Source organism: Chelonoidis abingdonii, chromosome 8 (genome assembly GCF_003597395.2).
Source record: "Chelonoidis abingdonii isolate Lonesome George chromosome 8, CheloAbing_2.0, whole genome shotgun sequence".
In the NCBI taxonomy this organism is placed as follows: Eukaryota; Metazoa; Chordata; order Testudines; family Testudinidae; genus Chelonoidis; species Chelonoidis abingdonii.
Window position 1 is genome coordinate 34,594,688 of NC_133776.1, and position 19,546 is coordinate 34,614,233.

The 19,546-nt window shown below is 47.2% G+C and overlaps 1 protein-coding gene across 1 annotated transcript in view; it reads left to right on the top strand.

The window, feature by feature from the left end:
* Window positions 1-524: 524 nt before the first annotated feature.
* The window catches only part of PID1 (phosphotyrosine interaction domain containing 1), a 156,819-nt gene continuing 137,797 nt past the window's right edge, over window positions 525-19,546 (top strand). The window contains exon 1 of the mRNA XM_032766106.2: window positions 525-856. Within this exon, the coding sequence (XP_032621997.1) occupies window positions 827-856 (30 nt within the window). The 5' untranslated portion in view covers window positions 525-826. The remainder of the gene's footprint in view (window positions 857-19,546) is intronic.

A 19,546-nucleotide genomic window follows, 5' to 3' on the forward strand; every position in this document is an offset into this window, starting at 1 on the left:
CACACCGTATACCTCATGGTGCTGGGAGACGCCTGTGATTTTAACCTCTCAGTACTAAGGCTATATATCACATATGTCATGACAGAACCAGGATGGATGCTATATATAGATCGTGTGTGCCACAACAGAAGGCAAGATGCATGCTAAACATATCATATATGTCATAACAGTATATCCTGCGTAGCAAGCAGCTCTGCTATTGTTGGGACGCTCTACCTGACACACGGAGCGTGGCTTTGGGGTCCTGCAGACGCTCAGTCATGCCTTAATCCAAAGATTGGTTTGAAACGGGTGATACGTGTCTCACCCGTGCCAAAACTATCATGCATTTGTGCTCGGCTGCAGCAGCCTTCCAGTCTGCAGCAAGCTGAGCCTCCGCGTAGGGCTCGAGTCCGGAGCACTGGAGCGTAGCCCGGCTTGGCTGCGGGGAAGGAGGAAGAGGAGGGTGAGGGGGACTCATCAGAGATGCGCTGGCTAGCGGGGGCGGGGCCGTGGGAGGGACCAGAGGCCGGGGCGCTGCTGCTGTCGCTGCTGCTGCACTGGGCGGGCCGCCGGCGGAGCTCAGCGTCCCGCTCGCTGGTGCAATAGGACCGCTCAGCGCGGCTGGCAGAGGAGCCGGCGGAGAACCCGGGGGTGCAAGTTACCAGACTTCCCGCAGCTGGAGTCTGTCCCTGGCTGCCTGGGCACTGGCCTGTACCCCGGCTGCTGAAGGACTGATCGCACCTCGCTGCCACCCCAAACAGATGTGAGCGAGCCTGGAGAACTGAACACCAGCTCGCAATCAACAGTGTCCTCCTCTCCCCCGCAGAACCAGAGAGGGTGAAATATGTGGCAGCCGGCAACCGAGAGACTGCAGGTAAGAGAGGCGGGGAGGAGGAGAAACTGAGGCGGGGCTGGCGTTTGTGTAAAGGAACAGGATCATGTGATTGTAGGATTTGTGTCAAAAATATGTAGGGGGCATTGGTAAGACCTTGTCTTGAATTCGCTCCCCGCCATCCTCATGGCCGTGCCTAGATCACGCTTTCAACTTTCATCTGGTCTCTCTGTGTGTAGTTCTGCCCAACAATTTAACATTGCATTCCATTGACAGGATTTACAGGTCCGGGGCTGGCCTTCTTGAATCCAGATGTGGGTGTAGGGTTTTGTTTTGTTTTTTGTTTTTGTCTTTTACAAAGAAAGAACAGATGATTTGAAAATCTTTGGGTTTGCATTTATCATGTTCTCTCTCTAAATTTATGCTTATCCTGAAAATAGGATTTTAATTTTCTTTCTGGATATTGCAACTCCTTTCCATTTCTTTCTTTCTTTCTAAGGGGAAAAGTTTATAAAGAATCAAAACTAGTCAGGTATTGGGCCAGCCAATTCATTGACTCCTGCATACAAACAGGAAAATGTTGTTTACTGGGATTTGGATGGCGGGTGCAGGAGAGTATATGGGATTGAGCAATACCGAAAATTGGACTGTCCAGTTATTTGCAGGAGTCATCAGTGACAAGTATTAAGGTCTCAGGGGGCTCAGGCCCAGGGTTGTCCTTACTGCAGGGTTTTGCTCCCTGTTTTTTGCTCTGAAATGTTCTCCAGATGGTCAGCCAGACAAATTGCCAGATGAATTTACACAATCCCACAAACAAACTTTTTGGCATGCCTAAAGCAGCGTTAAATCTCATAGTAAACTTTGAAGAACTGTTTAAGTGGCAAAATAAAATAACCTTTAAGGCAGAATGAATTTGAAAGCATAGGGCAAAAAGAAAATATACTGAAAGAAGGGGACAAGTAGCATTACTGAGGCGTGCAGAATAATGATTTAACTTGAAGTTTAGAGATCAGTAAGTAAACATATAACCCTCATGAAAAGTGGTAAGTAAAGTTCGCAGACTGAATTCATTTTTGCAGTGAGGAGTGACCTGTTTAGAGAGTATCAATATCTTGTAATATTGAAGATTCCAGCTGGATCACGGACGCTCTAAATTTCAAGGGAGATTATAAATGGGGTGGGATAACACATTTACATATTTGTTGCAAATAATCAAGCCTCAGATAAGGAACTCTACTCTGGGATGCTGTGGTGATACTAATAAATGTTCTGAAAGGCCTTATTTGAATACAAATCTGCATTCATACAGCACCTAATTGAGTGCAATGTAAGTTTATTTTAACTTTTCACTTATCTATCGAGGCCTGTGTGTGTGTGTGAGTGAGAGAGAGGTACTGATGCAGCATCACTTTGAAGATCATGTCATGGTAGTAGTCAAAATTCTTTGATGTGCTTTCTTTGTGACTTTGGGCTCTTGCTCTTCTGAATGTGTTTGATTTTTTTTTTAAATCTATTTAAGTTATTCATGCACAGCATGTTTTACTTAGGGAAGTGTGTGGGTTCCAAAGCCCATGAGACTTGGCAACTGAATTATTCTGGCATATATTCTGCTTTGTGATATTTCCATATTAGAAATATCAGCTTTCATTCTGTGATTATTTGGCTATACAACTGTTGCTTCTAGTGCTTCTTGTTGTATTCTTTGACACGTTACTAGTCTTTTCTTAAATCGGTTTATATAAAATTTGTAATATAATGAAGAAAGGGCCTGCATCATTAAAGACAATGGTTAAATTTTATAAAATCTTATGAAAAATACCATTAATGACAGAGTTGACAGATGCAAAATTTAGCGTACCTTAAACATAATTATACAGTAACTAGTCTAAAACCCCCGTAAGATCTTCAAAATGAAAGATTTCAAACAATTTTACAGCTATCTTTTCTGGAAGGCAACCTGCCAACAGCAAATCTGAAGGAAGGAAGGAAGGTAGGTAGGTAAGTAGGCATGTGTCTCTCTACTCTGTGTCTATTCTTCTTTCTTATGACCAGGAAGGCTAATGAAATATACAAGAATTTTGCTTTCTTCCCCTTTGGAATTCAGAAGCCATATATATATTTCAACACCCCTCTCCTGACAAGGGAGCAGGAAGGCAGTGTGGAGGGATGGTGGCATGATGGGAAATAGTGTGCCGGCAAACCAAACCAAAGCTAGTAGATCTAGTTTTAGGCCTACCTGCCTGACATGTGTCCCCTTATTCTTAAATATATGTTATGAATAAATTCATATAAATAAATACACATGGAAACTTGAGACTTGCAGAAAGTAAGACAAAATAAAGCTTACTTTGCAGTTCCACTATAGCAACTTCAGACAGTTTCCAAAACAAATATCTAATGAGAAATAGTTGAGCATATTAAAATATTTGTATTACTTCTGCAGTTGGAATGAAAGACTTGTTTTGATACCAGAAAGCAGAAAATTCAAAGACATGCTCTGATTTGATATTAAAGCCAAGTATGATCAAGTTTTTAGGAGTTTTAATCTCAACTAGTCAGTAACAGTAATAATCCATGCTTCTTAGCCAGATCAAGGAATGCAATTTCAATGGATAGGACTCAGTGTGTGCCTGAAATGTGACTTGTGAATGAAATTAATCATGATGGCATGTTATTTATTTATTCTCCAGTAATGACTAGATGCCCCATTGTGCAGACTCTTTATAATCACATAGTAAAAGACAATATCTGCCCTGAAGAACTTAGTCTCAGGCCCTGATCCTGCAAAGACTTTTGCACATGCTGAACTTGACATACTGTAAGTAGTCTCAATGAAGTCAATAGGGCTACTCACACTGCATAAAGCTGAGCACATGCAGAGTAGGGGCCTAAATAAAAACCAGGTGTAATGAGTGGGCATAATGAATGAAAAGGTGATTACATTGATTGGCTGAGTGCACACTTTGTAGAATTAGAAGATGTCTAAAATATAAAATAAGTTTAATACTTTAGCATAAATATATACAACATTATATTTAAAGAATGTTAGGTTGCGGAATCAAGCGCTCCAACGTAGAAAATGCATGTGAAACTTTAATTCGGCTCCTTTGTGCATGTATATTAGGATACAGTCTGTATTTTCATTATACTTGGCCATTTTTTCCATAGAACTCTTGTCTCATTCATCATACAGGATGGACCTGTTCTAGGGAGGGCTGAGGGTTATTTAATGAAGGAGACTTGTTTGTATGACCCCTGTTTCATTTGTTCCAGTGTGTAATGTGAATGTGAAAAGTGTGTAATGAATGAGACCAAGTCCCTATTTGGTGCTACAGGAAAGTCGTGTAAAGCAAACATTTTATAGATGATCTCTAATTGGGTATTCCCCATTTTCTCTAGGTGCCCAGTCTGAGGCACCTGAAGTCTGATTTGCCAAAGTGCTGAACACTCACAGCTGCAGCTGGGAGCCGTGCTTTGAACATATAAAATGCTATAGACTGCTAACTATTCTGAATAATCAGGCCCTAGGCATCACAAATTGGGCATCCAGAATTAGAGACTTTCAGCTTTAATCTCTCTATGCCTCAGTTCCCTGCCTGTCTGTGAAATGGGGATAATACTACTGCTACTTCACTTAACAGCGCTGTTGTAGAAAGAAATTCATTGATGTCTGTGGAGCAGTCAGCTCCTATAGTGATAAGTGTATAGAAAAGCCCACGAGGAAATTAATAATTCTGTATTCAGAGCAGGGTTTGAGTACTGTGTAGTAAATAAACCATGGGGCCACACATTGAGCAATGAGGGTAAAACAAAATATTTAATAGCTACTCATTCAGTGAGCACCATCCATCCTGCTGATAAACAGTATGTAATTATGTAATTAAAGACTGGGTCATAATGTATACATACAATGGAACAGAAATAAGGTTGCATGGGCAATCATAAATCTGGTGTTTCCTAACTTTTGAATGTTTGACTTTGCAATGTAAATCATGTTGTTTTAACATAGTTTTTTTTGTTTTTTGGAGGGCAGAGCTGGGCTACAGGAAGAGCAGGGTCAAGTGGAACTATGGCTTGGGTCTGGAGTCAGGCTGGGAGTAGAGTGGGGCTGGATGGTGCTCCCTCCCTGCTCCCTGTGTGGGTTGGCCTGGGCCCTACTGCATGGCCCCCTGAACATTTCTCTGTGCCCCACCCCCACAGTTTGGGGACCTCTGCTGTATGTGGACTAGCACCAGAGCGGGAGATGGGGCACTTGACCAGAGGATTCATAGGTATTTGCTCTCAGCAGAGAAGTGATAAGACATGGATTTCTTGGGTTCCATTTCAGGTTCTGGAAGAGAGTTTTCTCTAGCAATCACAGACCCTTCTGCTTCTGTTCTTTCCAAGCCTGGTTCCATCTGCCCCTCTAGCATGTCCCTGTTCCAGTCCTGTTTCTTCACCCCAACATTCTAGCTCCTTATTCCAGTCCTGGTCTGCTCATTTAGTCAAGCTCTACAGCTCCCTCCCTGCCCTCCCGGGCTCCTTATCTTAGTCCTAGTCTCCTCCTGCCCTGGCTCTCCGTTCTAGGCACCTCATCCTAGGCTCTTTGCCCAGCCAGTCTGTCTACATCCTTCCTCCCAGCCCTTGGTGCCTCATCTGATCTCAGTGTCCTCCCTACTCCACTCTGTTTCCTTGTCACAATCTCCTATTCCCACAGACTCCATGTCCAATCTTACTGTCCCTCTCCATTACTTGTTTCCAATCCTAGTGTTCTCCCTCCTTCAACTTCTTGTCCAATGTCATTTTCTCACTTCTGTCCCAGGGTCCATGCCCCAGTCTTCTCCCTTTATCACCCCAGCTGTCCAGTTCTCTTCCCCCCTGATTTTGAATTAGACAGATCCCTCCTCCACACTGCCTGGGTGCCAGTGGTGCAGAAATTGAGAGCACAGGAGCAAGAGTCTTCCTTTACTCAGTCCCTGCTCCTGCTGCTGCAAAGGGGCACAGCAGCTAAGAGCAGCAATTGCAGGGAAGGTGCTTCTCACAGCCCCTGCAGCTCTGGGCTGGATCATGCTCAGTCATGCTGTGGGGGTGGTGCATACCCAGTCCAGCCAGCACATGGGAGACGAGAGGGGATTGAATCTTTGAGAATTTAGCTGCTAATCTCTAATAAGTCTCTACGGAGCATGTGCAAATGGAGATTTTTTCAAAGGTTTATAACATGGCCAAGTTTGAGTGGATTTTTATTGGGACGGCAAAAGACACATCCTTGACACAAAGGGATGCCCACCCTGCCTATAATATAGTAATCCTTACTAACCTCCTGCTTAGCCATTGTCAACTGACAATTTGCGGTGAGGGAGCAGAGGTGATGTGAATCTCAGTTTTGTTCATGTTAAATTGATAGCAAGATATCCATAAGGAGATGTCGGAGGCAGACCGAGATCAGAGATTTGATGGCAGAAGACAGGTCAGGACTGGAGGGAGAGTTTGTGAATCATCAGCATGAGTATGGTAGTTGGATCTGTGTGAGTGGATGAGATCACCTAGACAAAGGGACTACCTGGAGATGATGTCTGGGCTAAGGGGGCAGCCCTGTGAGACCCTAACTGAGAATGGGAGTTAAGAGGATGAGCTGGTGAAAATGAAGTGTTCAGAAAGGTAGGAGTACCATGAGAGGTCAGAGTCATGAACACCAAGCAAGAACAAAATTGTAAGAAGGAAGAAGTGATTGGTGCCGTTTAGAGTAGCTAAAGGGAAGTGACAGAGATTTGAAGAGGAGATTATTGGAGAACTCAATGAGAATGGTTTCAGTGGAATGGAGGACAGAAGCCTTATGGGAGGGGATGGAGCAGGTGGAGAGAAACTGAAGAAAGTAATAGTAGGTGATGCAATCAGTTAACTTAATGGAGAAAGAGTGGTAACTGGAGAGGGAATGAGGCTAAAACTTTTTTGTAAGGATGGAGAGACCATGCATGTTTGCATCATGAGGGGTAGGAAACAATGAGAGTGAGAAGCTAAGGAGAGGGGAGGCGGTTAGAGGAGGAAGGGGGAGGAGTACAAAGAAGTGTTGAAGGGTGTAGGCAGAAAAGAGAGGGAGCATGAGATCATGTCAGATCTTCTCATTCTTTTCTCTGAAAAGATTGGCAATAGCCTGCCTGCAGGAGGAGGGCTCAACAGCAGGGGAGGATATAAGGAGAGTCAGCTGGTGAATAGGCTGCTGAGTTTGTGGGAAAGGGAATCATTGAGGGTGGAGAATTAGTATTGCTTGTCTAGGAATATGACAGAGTTGAAGGAGGAAAGAGCAAATGTGTAGTGGAGGACCTCTGTGTGGTGTTGTGCAGAGGTGCCTAGCAGTACAAGAATATGATCAGGGGGATGTGGATGCAGAGGGAGAAATGCGTTTGACTGGGAGGTGTTTGTTCTGGGAGAGTGGGCAAAGGAGTGTAAGGTGGGGGAAGAGTGAATCAACATCTGAGTCAACATAAGAGCTAGCAGGAAGGAATGCATTGGAAAGCCATGGAGAAGGATGGACTGGAGGCCATGGATGGAGGGGTGGGGTGTGTGGGCAATGTTGAAGAAAACAAGATGGTGGTCAGACAAAAGTAAATCAGCTACTAAGGAATTAGAAATTGAACTATATTTAGTGAAGACAAGCTCAAGTGAAGGGGCCATTTTGGTGTGTGAGAAAATTGATCCAGTGTTGAAAGAGACTAGGAGGAGAAAGTGAAGAGCCAGGATGCTAAGGAGTCATATGGGATGTCAGCACAGAAGTTGAAGTCACCAATGATGAGGCTGGAAGATTGTAAAGAGAGTAAGTCCCTGCTACAAAGAGTTTACAATCTGAATAAATACAAGGGAAATCCAAAGAACAGTCAGACAGACCAGAGGTGGGGAGGGAGTCACGCTTTCAAAGTGTTAGTTACAATGGTAGTTAGTCGAGGAGATGAAAGACAGAGATGTAAGAGAGTGATATCAAGAGGATGCAAGAGCTTGGGTCTGGGGAGGGGAGGAATAGTTGCAGCTGGTCTGGGGCTCCTCCAGGCAGATGGCGGGGCTTGGGCTTCGGCCAGTCCAAAGCTCCTCTGGCTGCAGTGGGGGGGAGGCCCTCTGGGCTTTGGCCCGCCTGGGGCTTCTTCAACCAAGGGGGGGCCACTTGGGGCTTCTCCGGATGGGGGTCTTGTGCCTCCAGCTACAAGATGGCAGGGGGTCTCAGGGCTCTGGCTGCTGGGAGGGGCTGTGGGCAGAAGGGGTGGAGTCAGGGGTGAGCCTCCCCAAGGGGGGGCTCCACCTGCTGCCCATGCGCCTGCTGCTCGCCTCCTCTTACCCCTCCCACCAACCCACCCACTGCTTGTCTCCTCACTCCCCTGCCATGGACACCCCTGGCCCTCTGTGAGAACCCCTGCTTGCTGGTGGCTCACTGCTCACCTTCTCGCCCTGCTGCTCGCAGCCAGGGCCCACCACTTACCTCACTGCTTGCCCCCTCATCCGCACTCACCCGCTGCTCGGCTCCTAACCTCCCACAGCTTGCAGCCAGACCCCCCCACCACCATGCCCACCTCCTCACCCTGCTGCAGGCTTGCTGTTTGCCTCCTCAGCTCCCTCACTGCTCGCCTCCTCGCTCCCCTGCTCATAGTTAGACTCCCGTTGCCTGCCTCCTCACCCTGCTGCTGGCTTGCCACTCACCTCCTTACTCCCCAACCAGGCCCACCTGCCTGCCAGCCACTCGCCTCGCTGCTTGCCTCCTCAGCTCTCCCCTGTTCGCAGCCAGACTGCCCACCTGCCTCGTCACCTTGCTGCAGGCTTGTCACTCACCTCCTTACTTCTTCACCAGGCTCCTGCCTGCCTCACTGCTCACCTCCTCCCTTGGTCTTTAAGTGTTGTGTGTCCTACCTTCACTTCCAGAGAGGCAGTGCATGCAGGAGCTACAGGGAGGAAGGGAAGGGGCTGATTCTCTCTCCGCCCTGCTCCCGAAACTGCCCTGGCTGCAGGGAAACCCCCTGGTGGCTGCATTTGAGAAATAGTGCCCCTAGGTCTATGTGCATTAGTTCACCATTGCTACCAGTACAGTATAGTCTGTACAGGGGTACATCAAAAAGTAATAAGAAAAATTGCTGAGAAAATATTTGTATCTTCCAGTTTGAACTTTTTAAACAGAATGAGTCTCTTAGTATCTGGGTGTGCTATCAGGATTTGAATGATTCTCTTTGTATGTGGAATACACTTGGTATCCACTGTACACTACATACAGAACTATGCATTTCGGTTATGTGGTAGCTCATATAAAAATTACAATTCATTCTAACATGATCAACCCTCCCATGTTCCATTGATTTTCTCTTGAAAATTAGGTTTGAATGTTGCTTATGCAATAATTACACTCAACACTAATAACAACATCATTAATAGAGCTCACATATCACGTAAGGGCATCAGAGATAGAGTAAGGCAATGAAAATGTCTGTGGTAAATTCAGATTGCAGAAAATGTAACCGATTCATTTGGTAACCTTCATACCTCTGGAACAGATGGTTGCGAGTGCAGTTCCAACAGATGTTGAGTTTGTACCTAGCACTGTCATGACAGCCTAGTGTTGAAAGGTTGATGTGCTGTTGAAAGGTATAATTTTTGTAATAATGTGGCATAAATTTCTGTTCCTGCTGAATGAGCCGTGGCCAATACTTTCTTTGTCACTCAGCTCTATGCTCCACTTCTTTCAGAATGAGGCCTGTCTTATTGCCCTCCTGTTTAATGAAGAATCATTCATTGTCTGATGTATTTTCAGTTGCTGGAAGTTTTTTTCCTGAATTCAGTGGATTTAACAAAAATTAGGATAGCGATGCTTAAATATCCAAGTTTTTGGAATTGCCTTGAAAATATGATATAGTAAGAGCATGTTTTGACTGTGCCTTATTCCTTCACCTGTAGAAACATCTTCACTTTTACCCTGTTTTTAGCTATGACGGTTCTTGTAATTGCATAGGACAGTGCACTGTTTGCACACTATGGACACAAACTCATGTAATGCTGTATGACTTTTCAAAGCCACTTGTGCAGAGAAATGCACTGATGCTTAAGAGATTATGATTACCCACACTGCTGGTCAGACAGACATATTATTAATCATGCTTATGTAAAAATGATCTTAGACTAAGTCTCTTTTAAAACACCCTTCATCCCTAGTCTTTGATTGTCCCTCTGATTTGATTTAATTTTCTATCAAGAAAATGTCACTGGAAGCATGGAATATGAACATACCTTGTCTTTTCTCTTGGAATGCTCATCAAGGGGTGTTTGATGTATTTGTTTAAAATTTGCTCTTCCCTTATGCATACAGCAGCACCTTAATCCTCTGGCTTGCTGTATTTTCTCATGTATTCTCTTTGCAGTGGTTCTTGCTGTAGAATTTACTGATAGTTGTAAACAGAAGGCTGATGAGATTGGCCCATAGTCTTTAGCTGTAATACCACTTCAAGCAATGCATGGAGTTCTCCAAAACCTTTCATTTTAAATTATTTCTAAACATACCTCCTGCTCCTGGCGTAGAATGTGAGGATCAGAAATCTATTACCTTTGTTGTGGCTGTAATTTCTGGGGCAGCTATTTTTGTTGTTCATCATATAGAGTTCTGAAGTGTTTTTGAAAACAATCAAGGGCCCAGTACGGTTCCATTTGCCTGCCTTTGAGAAGAATGGTGTTTGTTATAAGACCTAAAAGTCTTCTGGAATTATGATGCTACACACTGCTTCTAAATAACTGTTCAGGGTCAGACCTGCTAGGATTAGGTGCTGGCCTGCTCCCTGACTAACTCCACTGCTAAGTAATCAGTGAACCCGGCTGCACTGCCTTAGAACTGACAGAGTAGCCACAGCATCTGATTGGCTGATGCTTTAGCAGCCCTGCTTGTAAACCACAGCAGATCAGTAGCTGCTTAGTGTGTACCACATCTGCAGCTGTGCTTGTCTGCTCCCCCTATTCCAGCCTTGTTTCTAAACCTGCTCCTGCTTCACCTGTTGCCTGCTCTGGGCTCCAGCCTTTGTTCCCTTCTGGCCTTGATCCTTTGCTCTACCTTTGGCTTACAATTCTGGGTTATCCTCTGGCTCTGGCATTTGACTTCTGTCCCTCTGGTACTGATGCTCAGCTCCTCTTATGGCCTAGGACTCTGGTTACCTGCTGGCTCTGGCATTAGGCTTCTGACTCTCAGCTTGTCTTGGACACAGGTCTAACCAATGGGCTGAACTCGTGGCCTGACTACCCATGGTCCGATTGGTCATTGTAGCAGATCTGAGTAGGTGTATAATTTCCTAATTCATGCTGTTTGTAAGCCTTTTTGTTCTCCCTACTTATATTTACATGTGTGTAAAACCCACAGTATTCAGGTACATTTTCTCCTAGAGTAGGAGAGGGGAGAGGAGACACAACGGTGCTTACCCACCGTCGGGTACCTCAAGGACCATCTGAAAGCCCCCTGAGCGCAAGTGAGCAGCGCCGATACACGCGGGCAAACCCACCGCCGCACGGTCGAGGGAACCGAGTAGAACGGCGGCCGAAGGCATAGGCCAGCCACACCATGGCAGGCCGCCTGGATCGGGAGCTCCAAGCGGCAGCTTCCTCGGCGAATTCAACTCACTTCGTCGACAGGCTCACCACGAGCTATCTACAGAGGCTGCCTCAAAGAGGACACCGAACCAAGTGGCCACCCGGCCTGCCTTCAGACGGCCCGCCCGAATCATGCCGCCACCTCCAGAGGAACCGGAAGGAGGAACACCAACCGCTACGACCCAGCAGCAGCCTCCAAGATACAGAAACTCTACAGAACAAACCGCCCCAAGGCTATGCGAGAGGTCCTCGATGGTCCCCCGTCCTACTGCACGATCCCGCCGAGCGCCTCTACAGCTACTTCCTTGGAGTGTTTGGCGGCATGCCCAGGAACGACGCGCCGCGCCCGGAGTGCCTCGGCCCCCTGCCCCACGTCACCGATACAGACAACCTAGAGGCTGACTTCACTCCTAAAGAGGTGGCAGCCAGGCTGTCCAGAACAAAGAACACCGCGCCCGGAAAGGACGGCATCCCCTACAGCCTGCTCAGGAAGCGAGACCCGGCTGCCTCGTGCTCTCCGCATCTTCAACCTGTGCCGGCGCTTTGGCAGGTCTCCCACCTCCTGGAAAGAAGCCATGACCGTCCTGATCCAAAAAGGGCGAGCGAGACGACCCCAGCAACTGGAGACCCATCTCCCTCTGCTCCACGATGTACAAACTATACGCCGGCTGCCTGGCAGCCAGGATCACGGAGTGGGCAACGACCGGGGGAGCCATCAGCCCGGCCCAGAAGGGCTTCATGCCGTCAGAGGGGTGCTACGAGCACAACTTCCTGCTCCAGACCATCCTCCAGATGACCAAGAGGGCACGGAAGCAGTGCGCGATAGCGTGGCTCGACCTGTCCAATGCCCTTCGGGTCCATCCCCACCACCACATTTTCAACACTCTACGGGAGTTCGGGATGCCAGAGACCTTCCTTTGCCTGATCCGGGAACTCTACGAACACTGCAGCACCACCATCCGTTCGGTCGAAGGGGAAACCGCCGAGATCCCGATCCACAGCGGTGTAAAGCAGGGCTGCCCCCTCAGCCCAATCATCTTCAACCTCGCCATGGAGCCGCTCCTGCGGGCGATCTCCAACGGCGCTGACGGCTTCGACCTGCACGGCGAGAGGGTGAGCGTCTTGGCCTATGCGGATGACCTGGTCCTGATAGCGGACGACCCGAGAGGCTCCAGGGCATGCTCAACACACATCGGGAGAGCCGCTGACTGGACGGGTCTCCGCTTCAATGCCAAAAAGTGCGCGTCCCTCCACGTCGACGGGAGCAAAAGAGACTCGGTGCTGGCGACGGAGTTCCAGATCCAGGCGAGCCCGTCGTCCCCTGGCCGAAGGGCAGGCGTACCAACACCTCGGCACGCCGACGGGCGTCCGCGTCCGGCAGACCCCCGAGGGACACCATCCGGGAGATCCTGCAGGACGCTACCAAGATCGACGCATCCCTGCTGGCGCCATGGCAGAAGATCAACGCCCTCAACACTTCCTGATCCCCCGCATCGCCTTCGTCCTGAGAGGTTCCGCCGTGGCAAAGGTGCCCCTCAACAAGGCGGACAACACCATCCGGCAGCTGGTCAAAAAGTGGCTGTCCCTGCCCCAGAGAGCCAGCAACGAGCTCATATACATTGCCCACAGGCACGGTGGCGCCAACGTCCCCCGCATGGGAGACCTCTGTGACATTGCGGTCATCACGCACGCCTTCCGCCTCCTGACGTGCCCGGACACCACAGTAAAGAGCGTCGCGGCGACCGCCCTGCGCACCGCCACGAGAAGCGAATCGGCAGGCCACCCTCCGGCCAGGATGTAGCCACTTTCCTGAGCGGCTCCCTGGAAGCGAATTCGCCCGAGACGGGGGGACATCGCCTCGTGTGGTCCCGCGCCCGCAACGCCACGCGCCGACTAGGGAAGCGACTGGGCTGCCGCTGGGTATGGAGCGAGGAGCGGCAGGAGCTGGGAGTTCTGGTGCCGCAGATCGAGACGGAGGAGGCAGCATCACCGTCAGCCCCGGAGCCAGAGGCGTGCTGGAGAAGTCCCTGAAGGCCGCCGTCCACGCGCTCTACGTGGACACCCTGAGGAAAAAACCCGACCAGGGCAAGGCCTTTGAGGTGACCAGCAAGTGGGACTCCAGCAACCACTTCCTCCCCGCGGGCAGCTTCACCCGCTTCGCCGACTGGCGGTTCATACACACGCGCCCGGCTGAACTGCGTCCCGCTCAATGGAGCCATCCGTCACGGGAACCGGGACAAGCGCTGCAGGAAGTGCGGGTACACCCTGGAGACCCTGCCCCACGTCCTGTGCAGCTGCAAGCCCCACGCCAGAGCCTGGCAGCTGCGCCACAACGCCGTCCAGGACCGCCTAGTGAAGGCCATCGCCCCACACCTCGGTGAGATTGCAGTCAACCGCACCATCCCCGGCACCGACAGCCCGCTGCGCCCAGACATCGTCGTCACGGACACGGAGCGGAAAAAGATCATCCTCGTCGACGTGACGATCCCGTTCGAACAGGACCCCGGCGTTCCGCGAAGCCCGAGCCCGTAAACTCGAAAAATACGCCCCTTGACTGACACCTTGCGGGCAAAGGGCTACGAGGTTTACACCGACGCCCTGATCGTCGGGGCGCTAGGCGCCTGGGACCCCTGTAACGAACGTGTACTTAGGGCCTGTGGGGTGGGCCGTCGCTATGCGCGACTCATGAGACGTTTGATGGTCTCGGACACTATCCGGTGGTCTAGGGACATTTACATTGAACACATCACCGGCCACCGCCAATACCAGGAGTGAGCCGTCGTGGCTTCATGCACCCACGGGGGGAGGGGGAAACCTTAAACCCCCTACTAAACTACATCCCCTAAGTCCTGAACCCACCGACCTGGATTCCACCATGTGAGGGTCACCCTGTCCCCATTACCCGGCCTGCCTACTCTAATCATGATGGCTATGTGTAACCCATTATATGAGCGATGTACCCTCACTGCTCCCCTACTGTATCTTGACCCCACCACCGTACACCCCGCATTGGGGACATTACAGACTGTATATTATATGCTAACCAATAACCAAATACCAGCGTCCCCCCATATACTCTGTATGTTTACCCCCGATGACTAATAACTGACGCATCAAACTCTGTGTATCATCTTTATTTAAATATTTCGAACTAAATACATCATAATTTTTAAAGTGCTTCTGCATCTACTTCATGTTTTCAGGTTTGGGTGCACTAAAAGGCTTTTGGCATAATTGAAAACAACGGGAGATCCCTTTTTTATGACTGTCCATCACTATTGTTTGACTTCTTTCTTCTTCTAGTCATGGCTCAAATCACCCGCAGCGGTAAAATACATTGTCTCCCCCCTGTTGGCCCCCAAAACAAAAACATCCAAACTAGTACTGTGTTGTTATTTCCAGTTCAGAATATCATTCTGTGAAGAGTTGTCATTAGTAAATGTGAAAGACCAAATGCTTTTCCTGTAGCACTTTTCTGATCACTCTGCTAATCTGGAACTTGATAATTCTTACCAAAAAAAAACAGCAAATTTAATGACAGACATCTGTGGTATGGTTTAAACTACTAGACTATTTATTTTCAAGAATGTACTACAATACATTTCCTAATATATTCTGAAGTATTATCAAACCAATTGAAGGTAAAACTACACTCATCAAAACAACAAAAACCACACGTGTGATGCATATTTAATCATGTAAAAGCAGCAGAGAAATCCGTGGCACCTTATAGACTAACAGATGTTTTGGATCAGAGCTTTCGTGGTGAAATACCCACTTCATCAAGATGAATGAGTGGAAATTTCCAGGGGCAGGTATATATATGCTAGCAAGCAAGCTAGAGATAACGAGGTAGTTCAATCAGGGAGGATGAGGCCCTGTTCTAGCAGTTGAGGCGTGAAACAGGGTGGAGAAATGTTCTTATTGGCAGCATACACCTTTTTTTTGTTCACAGTCTTTGTTCAACCCTGAGCAGATGGTGTCAATTTGCAGATGAATTGAAGCTCAGCAGTTTCTCTTTGAAGTCTGGTCCTGAAGTTTTTTGGCTGCGAATGGCCACCTTAAGGTCTGCTATAGTGTGGCCAGGGAGGTTGAAGTGCTCTCCTACAGGTTTTGTATATGCCATCCTGATATCTGTTTGTGTCCATTTATCCTTTCCGTAGAGACTGTCCAGTTTGGCCGATGTACATAGAGAGGGCATTGCTGACATATGATGGCATATATACATTGGTGGACGTGCGGTAAATGAACCAGTGATGGTGGCTGATCTGGTAGGTCCTGTGATGATTGTCGCCGGTGTAGATATGTGGGCAAGTTGGCATCGGGTTTGTTGCATGATTGTTCCTGAGCTAGAGCTACTATGGTGCGGTGTGCCAGTTGCTGGTGAAATACGTTTCAGGTTGGCAGTTGTCTGTGGGCAAGGATTGGCCTGCACCCAAGGCCTGTGAAATGTGGGGAATCATTGTCCAGAGGTTGTAGATCCCTGATGATGCGTTGGAGGGGTTTTAGCTGGGGGCTGTATGTGATGGCCAGTGAGTCTGTTGGTTTCCTTTCTTGGTTTGTCTGCAGTAGAGGCTTCTGGGACACGTCTGCTCTGTTGACTGTTTCCTTATTTCCTCGTGCGGTTTTGGTAGTTTTGAGAATGCTTGGTGGAGATTTTGTAGGTGTTGGTCTCTGTCTGAGGGGTTAGAGCAGATGCGGTTGTACCTCAGTGCTTGGCTGTAGAGAATGGATCGTGTGATGTGCCCGGGATGGAAGCTGGAGGCATGAAGGTAGGCATAGCGGTCGATAGGTTTTCGATATAAGGTGGTGTTAATGTGACCATCACTTATTTGCACTGTGGTGTCTAGAAAGTGGACCTCCTGTGTAGATTGGTCCAGGCTGAGGTTGATGGTTATTTAATCATGAATACAAATAGCTATAAGACAGAAACATGCTGACACTGCTGTTTGAATTGGTTTTATTAAACTCTGTAATTGCTAATTACAAGGAGGAAAGTGAAATGTGCTTGAAATTGAATCTGAGGCAAAGTAGATTCCTCAGTCCAGAATGTTTTATCACCCAGGTTTTGGCATTATCCAGCTTCTGGATTTTCTATCAAAAATGTTTTAAAACAACGCTGTCATAATTAAGAAAAGCTCATCTAACACCACTTAGTTTGGGCATTTCTCTTCATTTATGCATTGTAGTAAATGAATGGCTCTTGAAAAGTGCTAATCTGGGGAAGTAATGTATGACCAAAGAGAATCAAAATCGGTGGCTCCCTTGTGGAAAGCCCTCTGGAAAATTGTCATGAGGGTTTGTTTATAGTCTACTGCTAGTTTCTGTTTATGAAACTGACAATCTGTCTGATGACAAAAATCAATAGTTTCCTTGAACGAAGGCAGTCAAAGAACTGAAGAATACAGAGTCTAAATAGCCTACTATTTTCTCTGTGTGCGTTTTATTCTTCTGCTGTCTGATGGCAAATAGCACTGGGATCAATGGTGCCATCTCTAATCCTCTGTTCTACTCTAATCTACTGTTTTCAGTAGATTTCTTTTGAAATAGGATTCAGTGTTTGATTGACAGGACGTGAACTGGGATACATCATAGAATTCCATGGGCCAGGCTCAAATTCTCCTCTTGCTTACGCTAATACAACCCCAATGACTTAATTGGGATGCATCTGTATAAGTGAGATGAGAATTTGGTCCACAGGTGTTGAAAAGTCCTTTGAGCAATATATTATACTTGTTTTTTCAAGGCTTTTGATATTGTGTAATAAAGCTAATTTGCACTTATAGTAACAGCTGAAAACATTACAGCTAATGACAATGGTAGTCTTTTGGGTCCCCATTGTGTATTTTATAAAAAAAAAACCCATAGTGGAATATTTTTAATTACACACTTTAAGTGCAAGATGTCTTGATATCAAGTTAGAGGGAACAAGTCTTGCCGTGGCATAGCTTTTCATGACTCGGTGCTCCCATTGTTGGAGAGAGAGGCATTAAAGTCATTTGTATTTAAAACAGAATATGAGAAATTATAAAATATCATTTCAGCAGAGGATTCCCATTTGTAGAAACTGCAGTGAAATCAATGTGTTTGCAGTTCCAGTGAAGGTGAAACAGTGAAACTGTTGAGCAAGAAACAGGAATCACTATGTGCAAAATTTAATAAACTTAAAAACAAGTAATTGACAACATGCTGGCACTTGGCAGCGCTGTATTTTAATGAGAGTACTTCTGTGAAATGATATAAAGACTTGGAATTATTAAACTTGTTGTTTTAAAAATTATCATATCAATTCACTGATGGTAAAACTGCTGAAATTTTGTTCTCAGAAAAGAAATTGAATACAGGTTTTGACCAGTTAGTAATTTAAGTTTTAGTTACTTAGCTACTTGCATTTAAAGCCTAGCTCCGTTACTTCTGTGAGATTGTCATAGTAGCATTGAAAGTTTGAAACTGACAGCATCGTTGTGTTTGAACATTCAAGTTGTGACTGCATTATGTCAGAAAAGTTTCAAATCCTGCTTCATGTGAAAGCATTTTGTCCAAAGGTATTTGATGAGAATTGCCAACAACATTGAGAAAGAAGGCTATTTTGTGAAAGAAAGCTGAGTGTCCTGAAGTTCAGGCTTGTGACCACTTTCTTCATGCCTCTGACCCAGACGTAAAAGTAAGCCCGTACGGTCCAGAGCAAGAGCTGGTACGCCGTGCCGGACTAGACCAGCTTCTCCGGCGGTGATTTAAAGGGCCCAGGGCTCCAGCCTCTGTGGGGAGCCCCAGGCCCTTCACAGCGCTGCCTGAGCCCTGCTGCCGGAGCTCGCACTTTAAAGGGCCTGAGGCTCCCCGCAGCAGCCAGAGCGTCTGGCCCTTTAAATTGCTGCGGGGAGCCCCGGGCCCTTTAAATAATCACCAGAGTCCTGCCACCCCGGGGTAGCAGCGACAGGACTCCCATGGTGATTTAAAGAGTCTTTAAATCTTGAAAGGCCCCGCCTCTTCTGGTTGAGGACATGCCCCCGCTCAGGACTCTGGCATACCAGTAAGTCCTTTAAGTTACTTTCACCCCTGAGGGGACCCCTCTCCTGAATTGGGTATCTCTGAGTCTGAAGGGGGTGGGTGATCTTTACATTCAGGACCAGATTTTCAGAAGAGCTCAGGGCTTGGTGCTCAGCACTCAGCATACGGAGAGTTCTTTTGAAAACCGGGCCACTTATTTGACGTCTGTATGGGGGATACACTGTTTTCAGCATGTGGCCACGAATATGGGTGCTGAGCTCTTTTTAAAATTCTGGTCTGATCCAGAGCCTACTGAAGCCAGTGGAAAGATTCCCAGTGGCTTCACTGGGCTTTGGATCAGGTCCACATTTTTCTCCCCTTTGGCAGTCCTATAGGGAATCTGCAGAAAGGAAATACAGCTTGAGGCAGTACTAGCTTCAGTGAAAAGTCCCTCCATGAAGCAGAGTCTCTTCACGTAGAAGGATTCTAGGGTCAGCTGCTGCTGTGGATCCATGGGAGGGCAGCAAGGGGCTGTCTTTCAAAACAGACTGCCCCCAAGGTTCCCATGCAGGTGGTGATGGCTTCCAATGAATCCTCAAGGTCTCATCAAATGCCATTGGACAAAATGCTTTCACATGAAGCTTTGGGCTAAATACTCCGTGTGTGTGTGTGTGTGTGTGTGTGTGTGTGTGTGTGTGAGAGAGAGAGAGAGAGGGTGGGTGTGGGAAGAGGGTTGGCATTTCCCTTCAGGGACAATTGGTGGAGGGGGAGCTCTATAGGGAGTTTCCACATCCTCCTGTGGGTTTTTTGTAGGTGGAGACAAGCTTTCCGATGGTCAGGATTAGTTTGAGCCTTTAAACTGATTATGCTGATACTGATCTGCGGTTGAAATTCATATAGTTGCTGGGAAAAAATCAAAAAGTTAGGTGCAGCAGAGCCTCTACTGGATGTTTACTGGAGTTATCCACGTCTCATGAATATGCTAAACTTTGTTTAAAATGTTATGCTAAGAGGACTTCTCCTGAGATTTCCAGTATTTCCTTTCAGTGGGGACAGAAGTATTCTAAGAACAGCCTTGTCATAGTATGTTGGTACTTCTGGTCCCAGCTTGGCCCAGGAAAATGCAGACACAAGCAGCAACTGAAAATAATTAGAAAAAAAAAAGTTTGG